At 39.6% G+C, this 21391-nt stretch overlaps 1 protein-coding gene across 1 annotated transcript in view; it reads right to left on the bottom strand.

Annotated features, from left to right (window-relative positions):
- Window positions 1-12111, bottom strand: part of CUNH13orf46 (chromosome unknown C13orf46 homolog) — a 36393-nt gene extending 24282 nt beyond the window's left edge. Inside the window, exons 1-2 of the mRNA XM_069093950.1 lie at window positions 11928-12111; window positions 5067-5118 (exon numbers count right to left, since the gene is read on the bottom strand). Of these exons, the coding sequence (XP_068950051.1) occupies window positions 5067-5118; window positions 11928-12111 (236 nt within the window). The remainder of the gene's footprint in view (window positions 1-5066; window positions 5119-11927) is intronic.
- Window positions 12112-21391: the final 9280 nt, after the last annotated feature.

The raw sequence follows: 21391 nt of genomic DNA, 5'->3' as shown, positions 1-21391 counted from the left end.
AGGAATCACAATGGCCTCTTCTGGATTTCTCCTGGATTTGCTTTGCTTCCTTTTACTCCATCTCTTTTTCTCCTTCCCCTTTCCCCTTTACTGGTGAGGACACCACCATCCTCCCGGTCACTCCAACTTTTAACTTCAGTGTCGTCCTTTTTTTTACATTCACTCCACGTATCCAATCCATCGCTAAGTCTATTTCTATCTTCACAACATTTTTTGTAAAGTCCCCTCTTTTCCACTCCTCTTATTACCAACATGTCTATTGACACAGCCTTCTAGTTGTCTCTCTGTTTCAAACATCTCCCTGCTCCAAAACATCCTCCTCTCAGCTACCAAAGTGATTTTCCTAAAATGCAGGTCTGATCATGTCATTTTCCTTCTTCCTATCCCCACTCAATAAACTTCAATGGCTCTCTATGACCCCCCAAGATCATATATAAAATCTGTTTGACATTTTAAAGTACTTTACGAAATGACTCCTTTCTACCTTTCCAATCTTCTTACACTTTAATCCTCTTCATTTACTCAAGTCATTTTTCAGTTATGTCTGACTCTTTGTAATTCCTTCTGGGATTTTCTTAGCAAAGACACTGGAGTGGTTTGCCATTTCCTTTTCCAACTCATTTTACAGATGAGGAAACTGAGACAAACAAGGTGAGGTGACTTGCCCAGGATCACACAATTAGTGTCTGAGGCCAGATTTGAACTCACGAAGATGAGTCTTCCTGACTCCACACCCAGCACTGGGTACATTGTGTCACCTAGATGCATTCACCCCCTAGTACCATCCTTCTGAAATTACTTTCCACCTACTCCTATATGCTGTTTCCTCCATGAGAACATGAGCTCCTTGATAATAGGGACTGATTTTTGCCTTTCTTTGCATTTCTAGTTCTTAGTACACAATAGGCACTTTATAAATGTTCATTAACTGACTATTGTAAGGATTCAGTGAAATAATACATGTAATCTGTTTTGTAGACTTTAAAATCCTATACAAACATGAACCTTAAAAACATACTAGTGGCACAGTGGATAGAGCACTGGCCCTGGAGTCAGGAGGACCTGAGTTCAAATCTAGCCTCAGCCATTTACTAGCTAGGTGACCCTGGGCAAGTCACTTAACCCCAATTGCCTCAAAAAGAACCTACTAGCCTCATGATTTCATCAGTGTAGGGAATTCCTCCATAATACTTTGTCTTAGAAGGTTTCCTGGGGGGCATTGAGAGGTTAATTAACTTGCCCAGGCAAGCATGTATCAGCGTAGGACTTGAATACAGATCTTCAAGACTTGAAAACCTGTTCTCTATCCACTACACCATGCTAGATCTGAGCTATTATTATTAATATGAGGGTCTGGTCTCTAAATGGGTAGACTGGAGGCTGGTAGCCCAAAGAAGAAGACAGGATAATTCAAGCATTCCTCCTTTTTCCACCTTAAAAACACCAGTTTTCTTTTTGTTATCAAACTTCATACCAGGTTAAGTTGTGGCCTGTATTCATTCAAGCATTGCCATTTTGTGCCGTTAACTGGGATATTGTTTCACCTGTCTTTATTGCCTGGAGGCTAGCCCCTGCACCAAGGCTGGGTTTAAAGTGGTATAAACATCCAGGTATAATGGGAGTGGGCAGCTAGATGGTACAGTGGGTAGAGCACCAGGGACAAGGAGACAGGAAAACCTGAGTTCAAAGGTGACCTCAGGCATTTACTTCCGTGTGACCCTGGGCAAGTCACTTCACCCTGTTTGCTTCAGTTTCCTCATCTGTAAATTGAGCTGGAGAAGGATATGGCAAATCACTCCAGTATCTTTGCCAAGAAACTCCCACATGGGGTCACAAAGAGTTAAAATGAACAACAAAACAACAAACAATGGAAGTAATTGCCTAAAAGAGAATAACACAGGTGTCCAAAGTCTTCTTGGCCTTAACCTTGATCCTTTGTTGAAATCCTGCCCATCCTCAAGCCCCAGGAAAAGCAGAGACTTGATATTTTTATTTTCACCCTGATCCTCTTCCATCTCTGCATAGTATCTAACTAGAATTTTGCAATTGGGAGTGATTGGTCTTGGCCACAGGAAGGAGAATTCCTTCAATTAATTTGTGCAGAAAGTGAAGAGAGCAGCGCCCATGGAACTCACATAGAACGTAACAGACATTCCTAGTTATGTCTCTGGGGCTCCTGCTGGATGCTAATTGTTGGGACTTCTTTTATCTGTGGTCTAAATGGGCCCCTCGTGAACAAGTAAGGATTTCCCATTCTTTGTTTATACTGCCTAGTGAATGATTGCTCATTAGACCTGGAAAATAGAATCTAGAAAATTCTGAATATGTTAGAGTAGATTACTTTGAGGAGGGAAATGGCAAAGATCATTCACTTCCAAGCTCATGGGATTAACATTGACACTTCATATACATATATGTGTGTATATTATATGGGTATATATGTATACATACATGTATTTATATAGACACACACATATATACGTGTGTGTGTGTGTGTAAGCAGGGAGACTCAAAAGCAGCAAGACCTGGTATTCAATACCCATCTCTAACATCTTCTATCTATGTAAGCCTGGGCAAGTCATTTATTTGCTCAGTGTTCCCAAGCAACTCTCTAAGATAGTAAATAACTTTGATGGGGGACATTCATACCAGATATAACCCCCTAGACCAAATGACATCATGGCAGTTCCCAAAAATGTCCCCTAGATGAGGCCTGGGAAATAGATTTTATTCTGTTCTAATTTATTCCTTATAATGAAGTAATTAATGGATCGTATTTGGGCTTTGCTCATAATCAAGGATGAAACCAGCTAGTAATTCCTTCTTTGACTAGGCTTTCCCTTCTCCTGACACCCCATTATTCATTTACAACAATTTTGTCTACCTATAAATCAGAACAACGGAAGAGTCAAGTAAAACTTTTATTCCCTAAGATGATACCTCTTTTTTTTTCAGGTGAAAGAATATATCCTAGAGAAGCAAAGGAAGACTTACATGAACTGATGCAAAGTTGAATGAGAAGAACCAGGAAAACAATATACTGCAATGACTACAAAATGTGAATAGAAAGAACTGTGAAAATAACCAGAGCCCAAATTGAACACCACATAATAATAATAATGAGAAAGCTTGGTCTGAGGGAGAGATGAGAAAATGAATCTCCCTTTCTTCTTTGCAGAGGTGTGGGGGAGGAGAGGGATGGGACTATGGGTATGGAATGTGGAGACTCTACTCATGTCTAGCTTGCTTCTGCTTTTTTCCTTCTTTCTTTTTTATGATTAGTTATAAAAGGTGTCTAGGGAGGGTTAGGCAGAGGGATATATTTGGAAATTAAGATAATAAAGGAAAAGATACCAATAATATTTTTTAAAATAAAAGATTACGTCCAAATGTTAGCCACATGGAACAGTCTGATAGGCAAATGATCCAGACCTAAATTTTAAAGCCTTTTGGCTATTACCCAACTAGAGACTATTAATGAAATTATTTGCTGGGTATTATAAAGCAGGAACAGTGGGTATAGAGAAAAAAGGGAATTATTTCCATAACAATTCCTTTAACCAAAATCTTATCACCACAGTAGTTCTCACAGCATTTTCAAACACTCGATATGGTCTTGAAATGATTTAGATAAAATACATGTTTCTTTAGGGTCCCAGATCTAGATTTTGATATACTTACCTAGGTCCAACTATTTCTCTCCACATGTCCTACTCCACCCCACCCCCACTTCAATCACCAGCAAATTCCTCTTATTTCCTTCTTTGACCCTCAAATTCTTACCCATTCTTTCAGAGAGGTAGAATGGTAAAGAAGAAAGACTGTTGTATTAGGCCAAGGAGGATCCAAATTGAATTCCAGCTCTGCCACTTATATTACTTGTATGATCTTCGACTAATCACTCCCCATCTTTGGGTCTCACTTTCCTCTTCTATAAAATGAGGAGACTAGACTAAGTGATCTTTAAGGTCACTTCTAGTTCTAAAATTACTTGGCTATGAAAACCCAACTTAATTGCCCATCTCCTCCATGAAAATTTCCTTGATTCTTCTGATTGGGTATTTCACCTGAGACCTTCTTTGGTATTTTTGTTTCAGCACTCTCTAACCTATGTATCATGTAACATGATACCTCTTTGCCTAGACTGTAAGCACTAAGGGGTAAAAACTTCCAGAGAGTCTATAAATGATTGGTGAATGAATGAATATTCCTCACTCAATAATGAAGATAAGCTGTGTATCAAGATGTCCCCTGCAAGCTTACAATCCCTTATTTCCCTGTGACATTTAAAAAGTTCAAGAGGCACAATTTCTGGGTAATTTAATTATTTTATTATTAATGCCAGGATGTTTACTAATAAAAAGAGGGTCATTTGGCTGTGTCTCTCTTAGACCAAAGATCCCTAATGGTGGTGCACTCACAGCTTATACGCTCTTGGAAGAGTAGTGCTCCTGAAGGTGGCAATCAATTCTGATTGGTTAACAATTGATGGGAAAAATGAATATTACAGTGAGAGGCTGGACATATTACAATGATGGTGTTGGGGCACCAGGCTTGGATCACCCAAATCTTCATCCAAGAGACTTATTAATGTCTATTTCACCTGTCTTAGAAAAGGGAGAATCAACATTTTCCCAGACCTGTCTGAGCAGGAATCCTCCCATTAGCACAAACTTAGAATTTCTTTTACTTTTTTTTAAATTTTTTTTTAAAGCAATCGGGGTTAAGTAACTTGCTCAAGGTTACACGGCCAGTTATTTCTGGGTGTGGTGCTAAGTATCTGAGCCCAGATTTGATCCAGGTCATCCCAACACTGGAACTGGTGCTCTTACTCACTGAGCCATCTGGCCGCCCCTTCTTTTACTGTTTGATTAGATATTGGCCTGGGTAAATGTTTGAGAAAGATTTCCCCCACTGGTTGATTTCTAAGGAAGTAGAAAAGGGGAAAAATCCTCAGTCCCAATACAATAGTTAGTTATTAATAATCATTAGTTATGAATTAATAATTAATAATCATTTCTCTCATCCCTGTAGTTAAAGTGATAGAAAATGAATTGTTGACTTACCAGCTAATATCCTCAACTTCACTTTTTGATTCTTTTTCCAAATCTTCACGTTCTTAAGAGAAAAATATTGCCTGTCAGTAACATTCTTGATTCTACTGAATATAAATCTGCAATGGTGCTAGAGCAACCTAAAGTCTGGAGTCAGAGACCCTGCAGAGAATCTCATTTTTGATTACCCTAAGCTCATCTTCTGAACCAAACTATTTACAAAGAGATATTTGCTCCTGTTCAGTAGGGGCTTAAAACCAGGGGTGGGCTGGGATCAGCTCTCATTGGCTTGCAAAGCCAATCTTTAAATTTTTATCCTGAGTATTTCCACTTCACAAATGTGCTATAAGATCCGGACTCGATTTATTGTTTTGTTGATTGTCCAGACTTAAGAAGGTGTAAATAATGCACATTAAACTTAAGTGTACCTGCCTTTGCCACCACCCACTCTCACCCACACCTGCTACCCAGTTGTTAATTAAACAGCACACACCTGTATTTAACAGCAGGCATACAGTAGAAGGTTCAATGAATGAAGTCATCACCAGACTGGAAGCCTGGTGACTGAATGATGATCCATAATAACAATAATAAAAAACTTTTTTATATAACTCTTTATGGTTCACAAAGTGTTTGACATTTAAGATCTCATTTGAGCCTCACAGCACCCCTGCTTAGAACCTAAGCAATCTTTTTTTTTTTTTTTGCTTTTTTGGAAGGGTTAAGGCAGGGCAATTGGGGTTAAGTGACTTGCCCAAGGTCACTTGCCCAAGGCTAGTAAGTGTTAAGTGTCTGAGGCCGGATTTGAACTCGGGTCCTCCTGACTCCAGGGTCAGTACCCTATTCACTGCACCACCTAGCTGCCCCAGTTTGTCCTTCATTTTTGAAAAGGACCATGGCATCAGGGAAATGATGACATGACTTGCAGTTGACTTTGAGTGAGGGAGGATTGTGAAAGGTCACCAGCCTCACTTTCTCCTTCTGAGCCTTCTGGATCCAGGGACCATGAATATCCTGATATTCATCAGGATAACTGGAGATGGCATCATGAACAGAGCCCTGGATTTATGGATAGGAAGACCAGAATTAAAATTCTTCACCATCTACTTAATAGTTGCGGGATCCTGGAGAAATTATTTTACTTCTCTCAGCCTCAGTTTCCTCATCTGAAAACGTGATGTAAATGTTAAGTAATAAGACCAGCAATTACTACTCTGAAAGAGCCTACCTCCATAAATTTCATCAAACTGAGGGGGAAAGCTCTGAACCAGGAATCTGGACTCTAATCTCTGCTTTGATATAACCTTTGCTAGCTATTTCTTCTAAAAAAAAAATGAGGGGTTGGAAAAAGGAGGTCTTTCTCTTTTTTTTTGCTTTTTGAAAGGCAATTGGGGTTAAGTGACTTGCCCAAGGTCACACGGCTAGTAAGTGTTAACCAGATTTGAACTCAAGTCCTCCTCCATGGCCCAAACGCAACAAGGAGGTCTCTTGTTGTTTGTCCTTCATTCTCAAAAAGGATCATGACATCAGGGAGGTGATGACATGACATGCAAGTGAATTGGATTTAAGCCACTCGCCTCACTTTCTCCTCTGGAGCCATGTGGTTCTAGTAGTGAGACATAAATGAGGATAACTGGAGATGGCCCAGGATGCAGTGGGACACCCTCCAGAAACCCTGAGAGTAGTCCCCTCCCAGATTGATTCTTTTTTTTTTTTTGGACTAGGTAAACAGATCATTTTCTTCCTTATTTCTTGTTTAGCCTTCTTTCTTATTTAGGAGGTCTCTTAGGTTCCTTCCAGATCTAACAGTCTGACCTTATGGGATCTGACCACCATACTCATCTAAGCCTCAAATTCCATAAAGTGAATGAACCATCCTCTATGACTTTGGGCAAACCATGTCCCCTCTTAAGAGTTTCAGTATCTTCTTTAAAATGGAGTTGGAGGGGCGGCCAGGTAGCACAGTGAGAAAGAGCACCGGCTCCAGTGTCGAGATGACCTGGGATCGAATCCGGGCTCAGATACTTAGCACCACACCCAGAAATAACTGGCCATGTAATCTTGAGTAAGTTACTTAACCCCAATTGCTTTAAAAATATTAATAATAAAATAAAATGGAGTTGGACTAGATGGTACCTAAGGTTCATGTCAAGTTCTAACATGATACTTTGGGGGTTTTTTAGGGGGGGAGGGAAACCTGTGTTCAAACCCCTCCCCTCAAACAGCTATTTGTCTGTTGCAAGCAGATTACTACTAAACCACTTCCCCCACTTCTTTCCTCAATAATCAGGCTTCTTGGATGCCAAGAAGTAACTACCCCAAACCTTGGATAGAAGAGTAGGCCTGGAGTCAGGAAGACCTGGATTCAAATGCAGCTGTTTACTGAGTGAACCAGGGCAAGTTGCTTTATCTCTGTCTCAATTTCCTCAATTACAAAAATAAAGTGGAAAATCCCAGGGTTGTTGTACCAATTGAGGTAATTTTTGTAAAGTGGTTAGTACAGTGACTGTCTATTACATAGCAGGTGCTATGTAAATTCCAGTAATTATTATTATTATCATAATTTTAATAAAAGTTTGTTCCCTTCCCAGGGGCAGCTAGGTGGTGCAGTGAGTAGAGCACCAGCCCTGAAGTCAGGAGGACCTGAGTTCAAAACTGGTCTCAGACACTTGATACTTAATTAGCTTCATGACCTCGAGCAAGTCACTTAACCCCAATTGCCTTGCCCCCCCCCCAAAAAAAAGAAACTACAAGGTGTCCTGTTTCCTTTGGGCAAAAGCCCTACCAACCCTACTAGCATTTTAATGTCCTAGAATCTGTCTGTCCTACCCAAATTCTCCCTCCCTCCATGTTCCCCAATGATTTTTTCAACTGTGGTACTTTGCATTCAACTTGTTCCTGGCAAAGTTTGCAGCAGGTACAAAAAATCCTAGTTACGTATTTTCCTGTATTAATGCCTTCTCCCTATGAGGCCCATCCCTCTCATTTTATTCATTCATTAATTCATGCACATATGCAAACATGAGCAGATTGTTGAGTAGCTATTATTGTAGGGCACTGTTCTCAGCTCTGCACACACAGCACAACAATGACCCCTCGAGGTATTTATGTTTTCCTGGGTTGGGAGAGCATGGGACACATAGAAAAGTCATTTATGTCTTTTATTGTCCAGAATTACTTCTCTAACTGCTACATCCTTGTTCCCTTGCCCGGATTCCAGGATAAAAAGACATGCCAAATCAAAGCAATGTTTTTGGATGAATACAAAGCCTGTTAACAAAGACGGGAATTTCTCTAGGCATCTGCTCTATGAGATTTTTTTTTATTTAATGAAATTTGTGGAAGCCAGATTAGTTCCTTTGAGCCATCTGTGCAGACAAGGAACTCTTTTCACTAAAGCAAAACCCCTAGTGAAAATGGCATTTGCTAAAAGGTGCATGCTTTCCTCAGATCACAGGATCAGAGCTGGAAAGGATCTAAGAGATCTCATCCAGCCCTCTCATTTTGCAGATGAGGCTATTGAGATCTCCTCTCTCAGACTCTTCTTTCTCAGACAAGAATGTAGACAATGTCCTTGTCTTTAGAAGAGACTAAACCAAGAAGCCTTTTTCAAGAGGTATCTTTTTATTAAACTTCATGGTATTTTATTTTTTCCAGTTACATGTAAAGATAGTTTTCATTCAGAGGTATCTGAAAGTTAGAAGATATCATAAGCTGGAAAGGTCTATCCAACCCTCCTGTTTTATAAATGAGGAAAACTGAGGCCAAAGAAGAAGGAAAGGATTTGCCCAAGATCACACAGGAAATAGGCAGCAGAGCTGAGATTCAAACCCAGATCCCCCTTGGCCTCTTGGTCTGGTCAAAGCAAGGCACCCATTCTATAAAATCCTCAGCCCTTTCAGCCTTTGCTTGAATGCCTCCTGTTCCAGGGAACCCACTACTAACTAAGCCAGACTGCTTCCACTTTGGGACAACGCTTAATGTTATATTACGTCAAATTCTTCCTCTGCAATTTCTACCCACAGCTCCTATCTCTGCTTTCTGGGGCCAAACAGATTAGAGCAATCACATTGACCCATGCCGCTCTTATACTGGGCTTAATCCTGTTGGAAAGAAGCTACTAAATGCAGCTTTACCCCTGGGAGGAAGACCCGATTCAGTGATTTGAAGCATTTAGAGATGACTTAATAATGCCATTCTTTTAGAAATACCTTTGGCACTTCTTAAGCTATTTTGATTATATCTTTTGTTATCCAGTCAATGTCCCAGTGTATCTTCGAGAACAAGGGGAGGGAGATTATTCAGACTGTTCCTCCCTACACACTAGAGCAATCCTAACCTTGTCAAGAGCCATGATTCTCTATTGTTACTTGTTTTTAATGATATTCCCAGCTCTCTTCTTCCTTTCAAGGAAAGCTTGGAAATCAGTGGATGTCTGAGCTCATTAATGTGGGCATTCTCCCCCAAATTCAGGTCATAACCCATCCAAGCCTCTGGAACCTTGTCCATGTCCCCATAAAGGACTGACCCAAAGCAATGGAGGATGTTCCCTTAGTGTTTCAGTGTTTTGGGGTACCTCTGCAGCACCTGAGCTGTCCCTCCCTCCCTCTCTCAGTCTCATTTTGTGATCAGCCCACTTTCTTTTCTGATCACACATTTCCTGGATGTCTTTTCAATCTTTTGTTCTTCAATTTCCTTTTGAGTCGGCCATGATATTGATTCTGCAGAGAGTGAAGTGTCCTATGTGTGGTATATTTTTAAAAGTAAACTTTACTTTAAACAGTAAAGCAAATTTGCTGTTTGTAGAATTTCCATAAAGCCTCTTGAAAAAATTGGAAAAACCGTGATTGTGGTGTTGGTGGAAAGTCTAACGGTAACTGAAACAAGGAAAGAAGGAAACACTTGCATTTATTATTTGCCTGCTATGGCTAGGCACTATGGGAGAGGCTTTCCAATTATCATCTCATTTGAGCCTCACAACAATCCTAGGAGGTAGGTGTTCTTATTATCCCCATTTTAGAGATCAGGTAACTGAAATACACAAACGCTAAGTGATTTGTGATGGCTAGTAAGTGTGTCTGAGACTGGATTTGAATTTAGATCTTCCTGATGCCAAACCCAGTACTCTATTAACATTTAACTTACTCTAAGAATGTGGGATGGTGGAAAGATTACTGGCTCTGGATTCACAGGACCTGGGTTCAGATTCTGTTTTTGGTGTTTACTATCTGTGGAAAGCCTTAACTTTATCTCCTGTAAAATGAAAGAGTTGGGCCAGATTGCTTCTGAGATCCTTTCAGGCTCCAAATCTGTGATCCTAATTAAAATGAACACTGATGCAAATAAGGATTATTGTTCTAACTTAACATCTCCTAACTCATATGCACTTCCTTTTTTATGCAAAAGTAGAGTGGATGAAATTTGTCAGATTTTCAAACATAGATGAAAAGTTAAATTCTCCTCACTCAGTTTTGTCTCCAGTTTGAAAGGTCCAAGCAATAACTCCCATTTACCCCAATTTTATTTTTAAGTCCTTATTCAAAATCACTTATGGGAATGTCCCAGCAATTCAATCTCCCAGGGTTAGTTAGGGGTTCTGGGCAGGTGAAAAAGGAATTCTGGACCTCAGTACCATTAATTCACAATGCAACTCTGGCAGAGAAGCCACTCAATTAGGAATCTCTGCACCTCTTTTTCTCTGCAAGTTTGTGGACTCTGAAATTTGAGGAAAAATTCTCTGAAATTCTTAGATGGAAGGGAAAAGGTGGGAAGGCCTCAGAATTCACTAACATCTCAGATACAGTGTATAATATGTAAATATACACATATAGCCATATATGTACATATACACATACACACATCACATATGTATATGATGCACATATATCCCAGATAGAGTTTTTCTTTTTTTTTGGAGGGGGGAAGGCAGGGCAATTGGGGTTAAGTGACTTGCCCAAGGTCACATAACTAGTATGTGTTAAGTTTCTGAGGCCAGATTTGAACTCAGGTCCTCCTGACTCCAGGGCTGGTGCTCTATTCACTGCACCACCTAGCTGCCCCCCCATAGAGTTTTTAATATGTTATATTTGCATGCATGCGTATGTTTTATCTATTTCCTAGATAGTTTTAGATATTAAATATAAATTATATATATATGTGTATGTATAAACATATATGTACAGGGACTTGTATACAAATACTTCCTCACATATTAAATGGTGTCACCTAGTTGTTTTGGAAGGACTTCCAGTTGATAGTACAAACTTAGGGTCTTGAAAGTACAGGTCTGTCTATTTTAAAGTCTAAAAACTGTACGCGTTTCAAGGGTAATTACAAGCCAGAACCAATTGGAAAACTCATGCATTGCTTGATGATAGCATCTTTTGAGAATCAGAGGTGATGGTCCCACCTCCACTGGCATAAGCTCCCAATTTGTTACTTATAAGTCAAAGACACCTTTGGGTCTCTGGGGACAATCAAGAATCTTTTCTAAATAATATTTTTTTTTTCTTTTTTGTTCTTTCAGAATAACATCTAGTAGTAGTAGGTACAGTCAAAACCAGGATTGGTGTGACCTTGGACAAGTACTCATCTGTGACATCATCAGGATGGATCTGATGATCTACTCAAGTTCTAAATCAGAGATCCTCTGATGCTTCCCCAAATGGGGCCGACTTCTACCCCCACAAAATATCTATTTTTCCATTTTCACATTTTCTCCCCATCACCCCGCCCCCTTCCCAAACTAGCATCTGTAACACGGCCTCAGACACAGTAGTCGTCTGGCTTTTGTTGCCACATTCATCCCTAATGCATCAGGGCCCCAAAGTCTTCTCCCTGAAGCAAGCCTCGGGTCCCAGGGCCCTCTCTCACCAAGTTCCTGCAGCAGCTTCTCAATGGGGGCCACAGGTTCTCCCATGGGGGGAAATCCCCCAACACTCTTGCTCCTCTGAAGTTCAGATGCTTCAGTGACCACTCTGTGAAGCCCAGGGGCCATGGCAGTGGGTGGGACCCCTGGGGCGAGCCGGTGTTGCCGGTGAACTGTCTCCTTCTCCATGATTTGTTTCTCTTTCTCTCTCTTTTTAAATCATGGGAAAGAAAAGGTCAAAGAGGGATCAATGAAAAAAAAAATGAACCTCAGACTGGAAGAAGCACGGTTTAGAAACCTCTCCTCTGGGTCCCCTCCCTCGGGAAGTGGACCATAGGGTGGGAGGTTCCCTCGTTGCTATGTGGCCCCTATGACATCACTTCAAACAGGAACTGAAGTCAAAAGCTACTCTGGCCTTAAGCCAGAATGTAGCCAACACTGAATTATCCAGGAGGTGAATGAATGAATGAAGATTTTATCCACAATTGTGTCATCTACCATTCCTCTTCTGTCCATTTCAGATAAGTTGATAACTGACCACATGTTCTAGTGGAGAGAGCCAAAATTTTGGAGTCAGAAGGCCTGGGTTCAGATCCTGCCTCTGGCAGCTTAGTGCTTATGCAGTTTGGGTAAGTCAAGTTTCCTTGGCTGATGAAGGAAGCAGTTGAACTTTGAAGTCCCTTCCAGCTCTGGAGTTATGATTTTTTAGCATCCTTACCTTCATTTAAAACAGTTCAGGGGCTATCTCTTCATGAGGCCTTTTAAGCCCCCTAATTATAAGTGCCTCTATTGCTTTGAATTTACCTTGTATATATGTTGTATTTGCTTATGGGAATCAATGAACTTATCCAATCTCTCCCTCAGAGTATGTGCAGATATTTCCTGCCTGGTTCCAATCCATTTACATGGGAGCTCTGGAGCTGTCTTATGAGTTAAAGAACTTGCAATTTGAAATGCTAAAATGTCCCCTCATTGGCTACTGAGTTGCAAGAGCTGATGACCTTTTAAAGGGGGAGATAGCTTCTGGCTGTACTCCCTTAGATGTGGCTTTCCAGGCAGTAAGATGCGACTCCAGTGAAGGGTAGGGAAAAACAGGATTTTTTTTCTCTGCCTCACTGTCATGGTAGCCTTGCCCATCTATCAGGAGCTTGCACCTGGGTACTTGGCAGCCCCTGCCTTTCTGTTTCCTTTCCTCCAGTAGCTGACCCTATGACCTCTAAGCTTCTGGAGGTTTGGGAGTGGTGGCTTCTTCACAGCCTACTCTGTTTATGGTTCCAGCAGGGGAGGGTGTGGGCTGGTGGAATTGGGATAACATCTGCCTGAGCACCTCTCATCTCCATGGCAACACAGGCTATTATGCTAAAGGCAGAGACTTTAATTTTTTGGTTTGGTATCCCCAGGGCACAACATGCCTGGTGCATATAATAAAAACTTAATGAATTCTTGTTAATTAATTGACTGATGGTTGTCATAATTTTGATAACCCTGAAAGTGCACCTACAATTCACTTTCCACTGTATAATAATTATACTTCTATGGATCTGTGATGTCCTTGATAGGGGTACTCCCCCCAAAAAGTGTACCTCACATCCCATCCACATCTTCTCATCCTGTGTGACTTTTGCGTCATTATACAAATCTATGGGGAGGATCACAGAGGTGCTGGGGGCCTTCCAGATAAGTCTACATTGCATGGATATCAACAAAGCATTTGGGCTGTTCTTTGCTTGACTAACCCACTTTTTCTTCCAGTCTTATGAATCTATGATAATATCCTTAATGCTATTTATCCTGAGTTGTTTTTGTGGGTAACACATTCCAGCCCCCTCTCTCCCATCATGTGCCTTTCCTTAGTATGTGTGTAACTCCACAACTCTTGGTCATATAATATTACTGAAAGAATGCTGATATCATTATAATGGTAAGGTATGATGCTGCACACTATGGAATTCAAAATAACTCACAGGGGCTAATTCCTGTATTTACATATGTAGAAAAGAGGTGAACTTACAGTGTTAATATACATGCTATGAATGGAGGCTTCACATACATGTCCTGTTGACCCTCTATCTCTACTTTTGATAACTTGGGCAAAAAGCTTTATTCCTTTACCCTGAATGGGCAAGAAAAGATAGCCCCTCTGCTACTAGAATCTAAAGCCACTAAGTAACTGGGCAATGATTTAATGAAATGCATGAGGAACTTGGATCCTGCATTTTGAAAACGTTTTCAAAACAATCTAGTTTTATGTGTCAAAATTCTGTATTCTGATGCATAAATTTACATACCGTCCATGCAATTAAGTGTATGACATGATTGATAAATCCATACATGGTTTACTTTGGAAATCTGAATAAATTCCTTCACTCCCTCAAGTATTTGATGGTTCACAAATATTTCATAGGAGTTTAAATGAATTCCAGCCTTTCCTTCTAATAGGAAGGATCCTAGAAAAATCTCCTCTTAAGAGGAGTCCCAACCCAGCCACATCTATAAACATCAAATTAGCTGCAGGTATTCTAAATGTGAGCTCCTGGCTTATTCTTGAAAAAATAGCCCAACAACTGGGGGGACTAGGAGAAGATAAAAAGCAGGTGTATCAAAAAGGAGGGAAAGTTTTGGGTTCTTAGGAAGGAGAAGAGAAGCGTTGAGCTTCCTGCCAAGGTGGCTTGCTGAATTCGGGACAGGTCACACAACTCCACTATACCTAGGCCTGGGAAAAATCAATTAAACCCTGAAGTTTGTATTAGACTATATAATGTTCAATAAATATAATGAGAAACTACAGTACATGACTTCTTCCACCCCAGAACAGCACAAAAATTTGACCAGAAACTCAAAGGCAATAGGAAAGGATATCCTTCAAGAAAAGTGATCACCAGCATGACCAGACAGAACATGCATAGCTTGCAAGGCTCTGTATCCAGAGGCATTAAAAAGAGAGGCCGGACTTAAGAAAGCTGTCAGAAAGGGTCAGGGTGGTCAGAAAGGAGATCTTGGAAGCCTGGTGGGGTACCAGGGGGGACTGGGCATTGACTACCATTGTGATGCTGTGCTCAGACTAGTACAACCCAGGCCCTGAGATTTCTGCCATTATCTGTCCAAAAAAGCCCTGAAGATCCAGCTTTTTGAGTCTCACAGATTAAGGTTAATAACTCTGGGAGCTACAAGTTACCACTAGGGCCTAGGGGACCAAAAGGCGTGACCAAGCAGGACTGATTACTAGACCCAAAAGTACAGTAGGGAGTGAAGACTAGCCATGGAATAAAGTCTCAATTCAGCAACTAAAAGTAGAGAAATGAGTAAATCAAAAACATCATTCATATAACAATTATTGTAAAATAATTCAGATTAGTAAAAAAAAATTAAAAGTAAAAAATGATGACTGGAGTGAGAAATGAGAGAAGTCAAAGGCTACAAACCTCAGATTTACATTATCATGACTATTTTCAAGAAAAGAGGCAGGAGGCACTTCTATGGCAAGCACCAAACATCACAAAAAATAAATCTGATTATATTTCTTTCAAAAAAAATTTTTTGTTATTCTGCACTTGACAACCAACAAACATAAACATTTCCATAAAGAACAGAAGAGAGAATTGTGTCTGAAACTGTGAATCTCTACATCATATGTATCTTGTAGTTTTTAAAAGTATGTAATAAATTTAACATGAGTTTCTAGAACTCTTATGCCTTTTGTTCGCTTCTGTTCATGAAAAATCATATCAATGACAATTTTGTTTCTTTTCTTTTGGGGAGAGAGAAGCAAAATTTCTCGGTTCCTTCTACAAAAGCACTGCCCCTTGTAACAAATAGAATTACAAAACAAATCCATATATTGGCCATGTCTGAAATTATATGTCTCATCCTACCTGATGATGTATAGGCTCTGGAAACCTCCTTGAATTTTCCTACTTGATCAATTCTCTGGTGTTACACTGATTATAATCCTCTCAATTGATCTTTCAGTATTGAAGCCCAATCTCCCAATTCTCTGTTACCCCTAACCCAGCCCAGCTCTTCATTGTCTTTTACCTCCAGATTGTCCCAGCTACTATCTAGACCCCATTTTCTTTGTCCAGGCAGTCAACCTTCATTCACCTCAGCCTACTGGCCACTCCATCAAGATCTTCCCTAGACTCCTCCTCAAGTCAACTCAGACTATTTGCCCACTCCTAGATCGTAAGATTCATCTTGCCTCCATGAAAATGCCCAGATTCAATCTGGCCAGTTTGCATTAGCAATGCAAATGCTTACATTCTTTAAGAGACTAGCCAATACAGTGGATCTTTAATAAACCTTGCTTTTCTTTAGCTGAAAGAAGACTTGGATGGAATTCAGGCAGAACCCACTTGTTGCTATTTCAGGGTCCCAGCACCCCTAAACCTCAACATACCCTTCTAGTTCACTACCTTGGGTAGTCTTTTCATTGATCAAAACACTTAAATCTTTCATTTTAGTTTTTTTTTAAACAATATTATAGTCATCGGATAAATTATACACCTTGTTTAGCTCATTTCACTCTGCATTAGTTCTATAAGTTTTCTCAAGTTTCTCTGAATCTTTCCCTTTCATTATTATTTATGGAGCAATAATAAGTCATTTCATTCATCATATTTTGTTGAGGTGCCTCCCCCCTTAGTTTCCAGTTCTTTATTATAACAATAAAATGATTATATGAATATTTTTGTATATATGAGTCCTTTCCTTCCTTTTATCTCTTTGGGGAATAAATGTTGTCATTGTATTTCTGATTCAATGGAAAAACAGAATTCAATGACTTTGGGGGTATAGTTCCAGACTGCTTTCCAGTATCAGTAGTCCAATTATAAGAACTAGTCCTGCCACCTTCTTTCTCTTTTCTTTGCTCCCCTCCCAAGAACATCACAACAGAACGGAACCATTCCCAGGTCTCTAATTTGTGTTATTTATCAATTGCTTTGATGAGTAATGACATTCAGGTTTGGAAAGGATTCTTCTCTCTTCCTCACCATATTTAAATTTCATCATTGTATTCATTGCAGTCATTGTTCAATTGTGACTCTTCATGACCCCATTTGGGGCTTTCTTGGTAAAGATACTGAAATGATTTACTATTTCCTTCTCTAGCTCATTCTGTAGATGAGGAAATTGAGGAAAATAGAGCTAAGTGATTTGCTCAAGGTCACACATCTATTAAGTGTCTGAATCTGGATTTGAACTCAGGTCTTCCTGATTCTAGGCCAGGAGCTCTATTCATTGCACCTCCTACCTGCCCCTCATCAGTGTATAACCCCTACCAAATGTCCAGAAGATACCTTTCTAAGTTTCTTTCTTGACTCTTGCATTTGAATTTCAGAATTTCTGTTGAGTTCTGGTCTTTTCAATCAAGAATGCATGAAAGTCCTTTGTTCCTTAAAAATGCATTTTTCTCCCCAGAACATTAGTCTTTCAGGGTGAATTATTCTTAGTTACAATGATAGACTTAGAAGTCCTTGCCTTTTGCCTTTCAGAATATTGTTTTAAGATTTCCTTCTCTTCATAGCTCCAAAGTCTTATGTGATCCTGCCTCTAGGCTCCAGCTGCCTAAACTCTTTTGGGCTATTAATAGTATTTGTCTCCCCGTCCCTCCTTCCCCACCCCCCACACACATTTTTTTTTTATGTGGAAGCTGTGGGTTTTGACTATGACATTACTGATAGTTTTCATTGTGGAGTTTCTCTCAGGAGGTGAACAGCAGTTTCTATTATAACTTTTTCCCCTGATTCTAATAGATCTCAGCAGTTTTCATTTGTGATTTCTGAAATACAGCATTCAGGATTTTGTTTTGTTTGGTTTGGTTATGAATTTAAATTATCTCTCCTAAATCTGTTTGCAAGAGTAGTTGGGAGGAGATACCTTATTTTTTTCCTATTTTTTAATCTGAGTTTTTCCTAATATTTCTTTTCATTTTGAGTAATCGAGTTCTTTTTGTTCCATTCTAACCTTCAAAGAACCTGTTACTTTTTTCTACCTTCTATTCTAAGCTATTTTTAAATTCTATTTTTTCCTCTAGAGTTCTAATTTCACCTGTAATTTCATGTTCTATCTCTTGATTCATTTCTTTTTTTTTTTTTAAAGCAATTGGGGTTAAGTCACTTGCTCAAGGTTACACGGCCAGTTATTTCTGGGTGTGGTGCTGAGTATCTGAGCCCAGATTTGATCCAGGTCATCCCTGACACTGGAGCGGTGCTCTTACTCACTGAGCCACCTGGCTGCCCCTGAGCAATTGGGGTTAAGTAACTTGCTCGAGGTTACACGGCCAGGTGCTTCTGGGTGGGTGCTAAGTGTCTGAGCCCGGGATTTGATCTCCAGGTCGTTCTGACACTGGAGCCAGTGCTCTTACTCGCTGTGCTACCTGGCCACCCCCTGCTTCATTTCTTTCAGGTACTTTCATAATGCTTGTGCCCAAGTCTTTTTCTCCCTCTGAGGCTCAATTTCTCATTGCTGTAGGGTTACTTTTCTCTTCAGAAGACTTCTCAGGCATCTCTTGATCTGAAATGTTTCTCCAGAGTGTTCAGTGTTTTCTTCTCTTTCCTCATGCCTAAGCCCCAGTTCTTGACTTGGGACTTTGTACTTGGGGTCAGGATCCTTCCCCTGCCATACTCTTGGTTCTACTTGATCCTGACCTGAAATCCATGGTCTCTTGCTACTAACTTCCACTTCCCCTATTCTTCCTGAGCTCAGAGTGCTGGCAAGTTTTATAAAGATCAACTATCTGAATTCAGAGTACTGCAGTCTTCAGAACCCATGGAATTTCTCATGTCAGATTGCTGTGGAAACCAGGACTACACAGAGAACATAGGTGGGAGCATGATTGGTTCTTGTTTCCATATCTATAGTGGAAGTGCTATAGATTGAGCTCCCTTGAGCCATAACAGGGCATTATAGGTTTTCAAGACCCCTGGGGCTTCCCTGTCCACTCATTCCAGGCTTCCTGAGACCCCAGCAAGAGAACTGTAGGCTTCAAATGTCTTTAGGATGTTTCTAATCTGAATACTGGCAGGCTACTGGTTTATCTCTGCCTACATTGGCTTCCCTGGTGGAGAGTTCTCACAGATTGCTGCCTATCTTAAGTCCTGGGTTGGATGAAGGCACTTACCCTAGTTTCTCTTTATATTTCTTAGTCATTATCTGGTATGGTACTATTTTTAGATTTTTGTTGTAGTACATGCAGAAGAGCTAGTCTTCTTTTTGACCCTTCATGCTGCCATCTTAACTAAAAATAATTCATTTCTTTTTTTTTTGGAGGGGCAATTGGGGTTAAGTGACTTGCCCAAGGTTACATGGCTAGTAAGTGTTAAGTGTCTGAGGCTGGATTTGAACTCAGGTTCTCCTGACTCCAGGGCCAGTGCTCTATTCACTGTGCCACCTAGCTGCCCTAAAATAATTCATTTCAATAGACAAGAAACTATTCACCAATATGAGAGTCATCTCCAAATCATCATTCTATGTACATTCTGATAACCAACTTATTAAATATCAAAGTAATTTCTTATTCCTGGAATAAAGACTGAAGGTGGGAAGAATTGTTGAAGAACAGTTGAGACAATTACAATTTGATCTAACTAAATAAGCTATTTACCTCTTCCCCACACACATACACCCAGAAGGTGGATAAAATAAATCAACAAAGACTATTGCTTTTTTAATGAAGTTTTACCCAAATAAAGAAAGCTCTAAGCACCCACCCTGGAGTCAGGAGGACCTGAGGACCTGAATTCAAATCCAGCCTCAGACACTTGACACACTTACTAGCTGTGTGACCTTGGGCAAGTCACTTAACCCCAATTGTCTTGCCTTTCCCCTTCCAAAAAAAAAAAAAGAAATCTCTATAAGAAGGATATTAAAGGGGCCTAGAAATACTTCAGCCAATATACTTGTTCGGCAAAGAGATATGGAATACAAATACAATTGTGGTTTTGATTATAAACTTATTTAGAAAATGTCATGGAGGAGGATTGTAGAATATTATAGACAGTAATTACCTCATAAAATGATGAGAAATAGTGGAAGAAAAAACAAATATGAAGAAATACTAGTGAGAGACCAAACTAAGCCAGGTGATCCTTAGAACATTTAAGAACACAACTATAAAGAAAACAATAAGCAGATTAACAAGGGAAAAGATTTCTGTAATGAATCCATTTCTCCACGAATAATAGTACAGCCACCCACATTAGGACTCTAACATCATCATTCTTAATGTGTTAACATATGGGGAAGTAGAAATAACACTAAAGAAATCAAAGATAGGAAAAGAAACTAGATTAGACCAAATAGCCACACAAAAGTATATGAAGGCCATATAATTTTGAGGCTGCTAAAAGATTATTAAGATAGCTGAAAAAAATTAGAGGATGCAAAATGCTTGCAAATATGTTGATATTATTATTTTCAAAAGGTACTTAAAATATCAATAATTATCAACTCCTGGCCTACTTCAGCATCTCTACAAAATCCTTATCAAAGTAATCTACAAAATCAAGGACATTTTTGATAAAGCATGAAAATGGGATAGGCTTTCACAAATGTTATTTCTATAGCAGACTTCTTTACAATGACTCAGCTGAGTGAAAGGTGTGATAAATAAAAAATCTTGCCAAACTTATTGTTTGTAGAATATGAAGAAGCATTTTGTTTGTTATAGGAAAAACGTTACCTTAGAAGTTCTCTTCCAGCAAAGTGTGTCTCATGCATATGTCAAAACTATATGTGGTTCCTTGAAAGATGTAATTATAGTGATAACTTTGTCAGATGCACATATGAATATTAATATTGAGAGCAGCTTAAAATAGGAAGATATGTGCTCACCAAACAAAGATATTTGTTATTGTTATAGAGACTGACCTGTGCAGATATCAAATGGAAAAAGAACTCTCTATAGAATGGTCAGGTCTTCCAGCTATCCCTGGTTTGATGACATTGTCCTGATAGTGCCAAGTCTTAGAACATTGTAGAGTCTTTTAAATGAAATTTGTATTCATTCAAAAGAGATTGGTCTAACTAACCACACAAGAAAAACAAGGGGATGAAGAATGGATATTGTCAAGATTATAAGGGTATGTAGTGGAATGGACACCTATATAGTTGATCCATGAGCTGTAGTTAAATTGGCTTAACTTTGGACAGTCTGTAGTTAAGCTATTAAAGCTTAACATTGAACTAAGAACAGTCACAGTTAGATCAAGAAACATTTATTACTCTGTTGTCCCTTTTAGCTAATCTTTTTCTTTTGAATAAGGTGTTGCCATCAAGGTAGCAGGCTCCTACTGTATTTTCCCTCTATAATGTTCTGTATCTTTAGGTACCAAAGAAAGGCACACGGGTTAGTAGAAAAGCTTAGTCTTACATCCTTCTGGGTCAGGCAGAGTTGCAAGGTCTGAAGAGACTGCTAATAAAAGCAGATGTAGCACCTTTCTTGTTCTTTTGAACATTCATTTTTGGGATG

This window comes from Petaurus breviceps, unplaced genomic scaffold (assembly GCF_028583685.1).
Source record: "Petaurus breviceps papuanus isolate PSGF00001 unplaced genomic scaffold, PetGlider_PUasm1.0 214, whole genome shotgun sequence".
Classification (NCBI taxonomy): Eukaryota; Metazoa; Chordata; class Mammalia; order Diprotodontia; family Petauridae; genus Petaurus; species Petaurus breviceps.
This window is presented reverse-complemented; position numbering and strand designations above follow the sequence as displayed.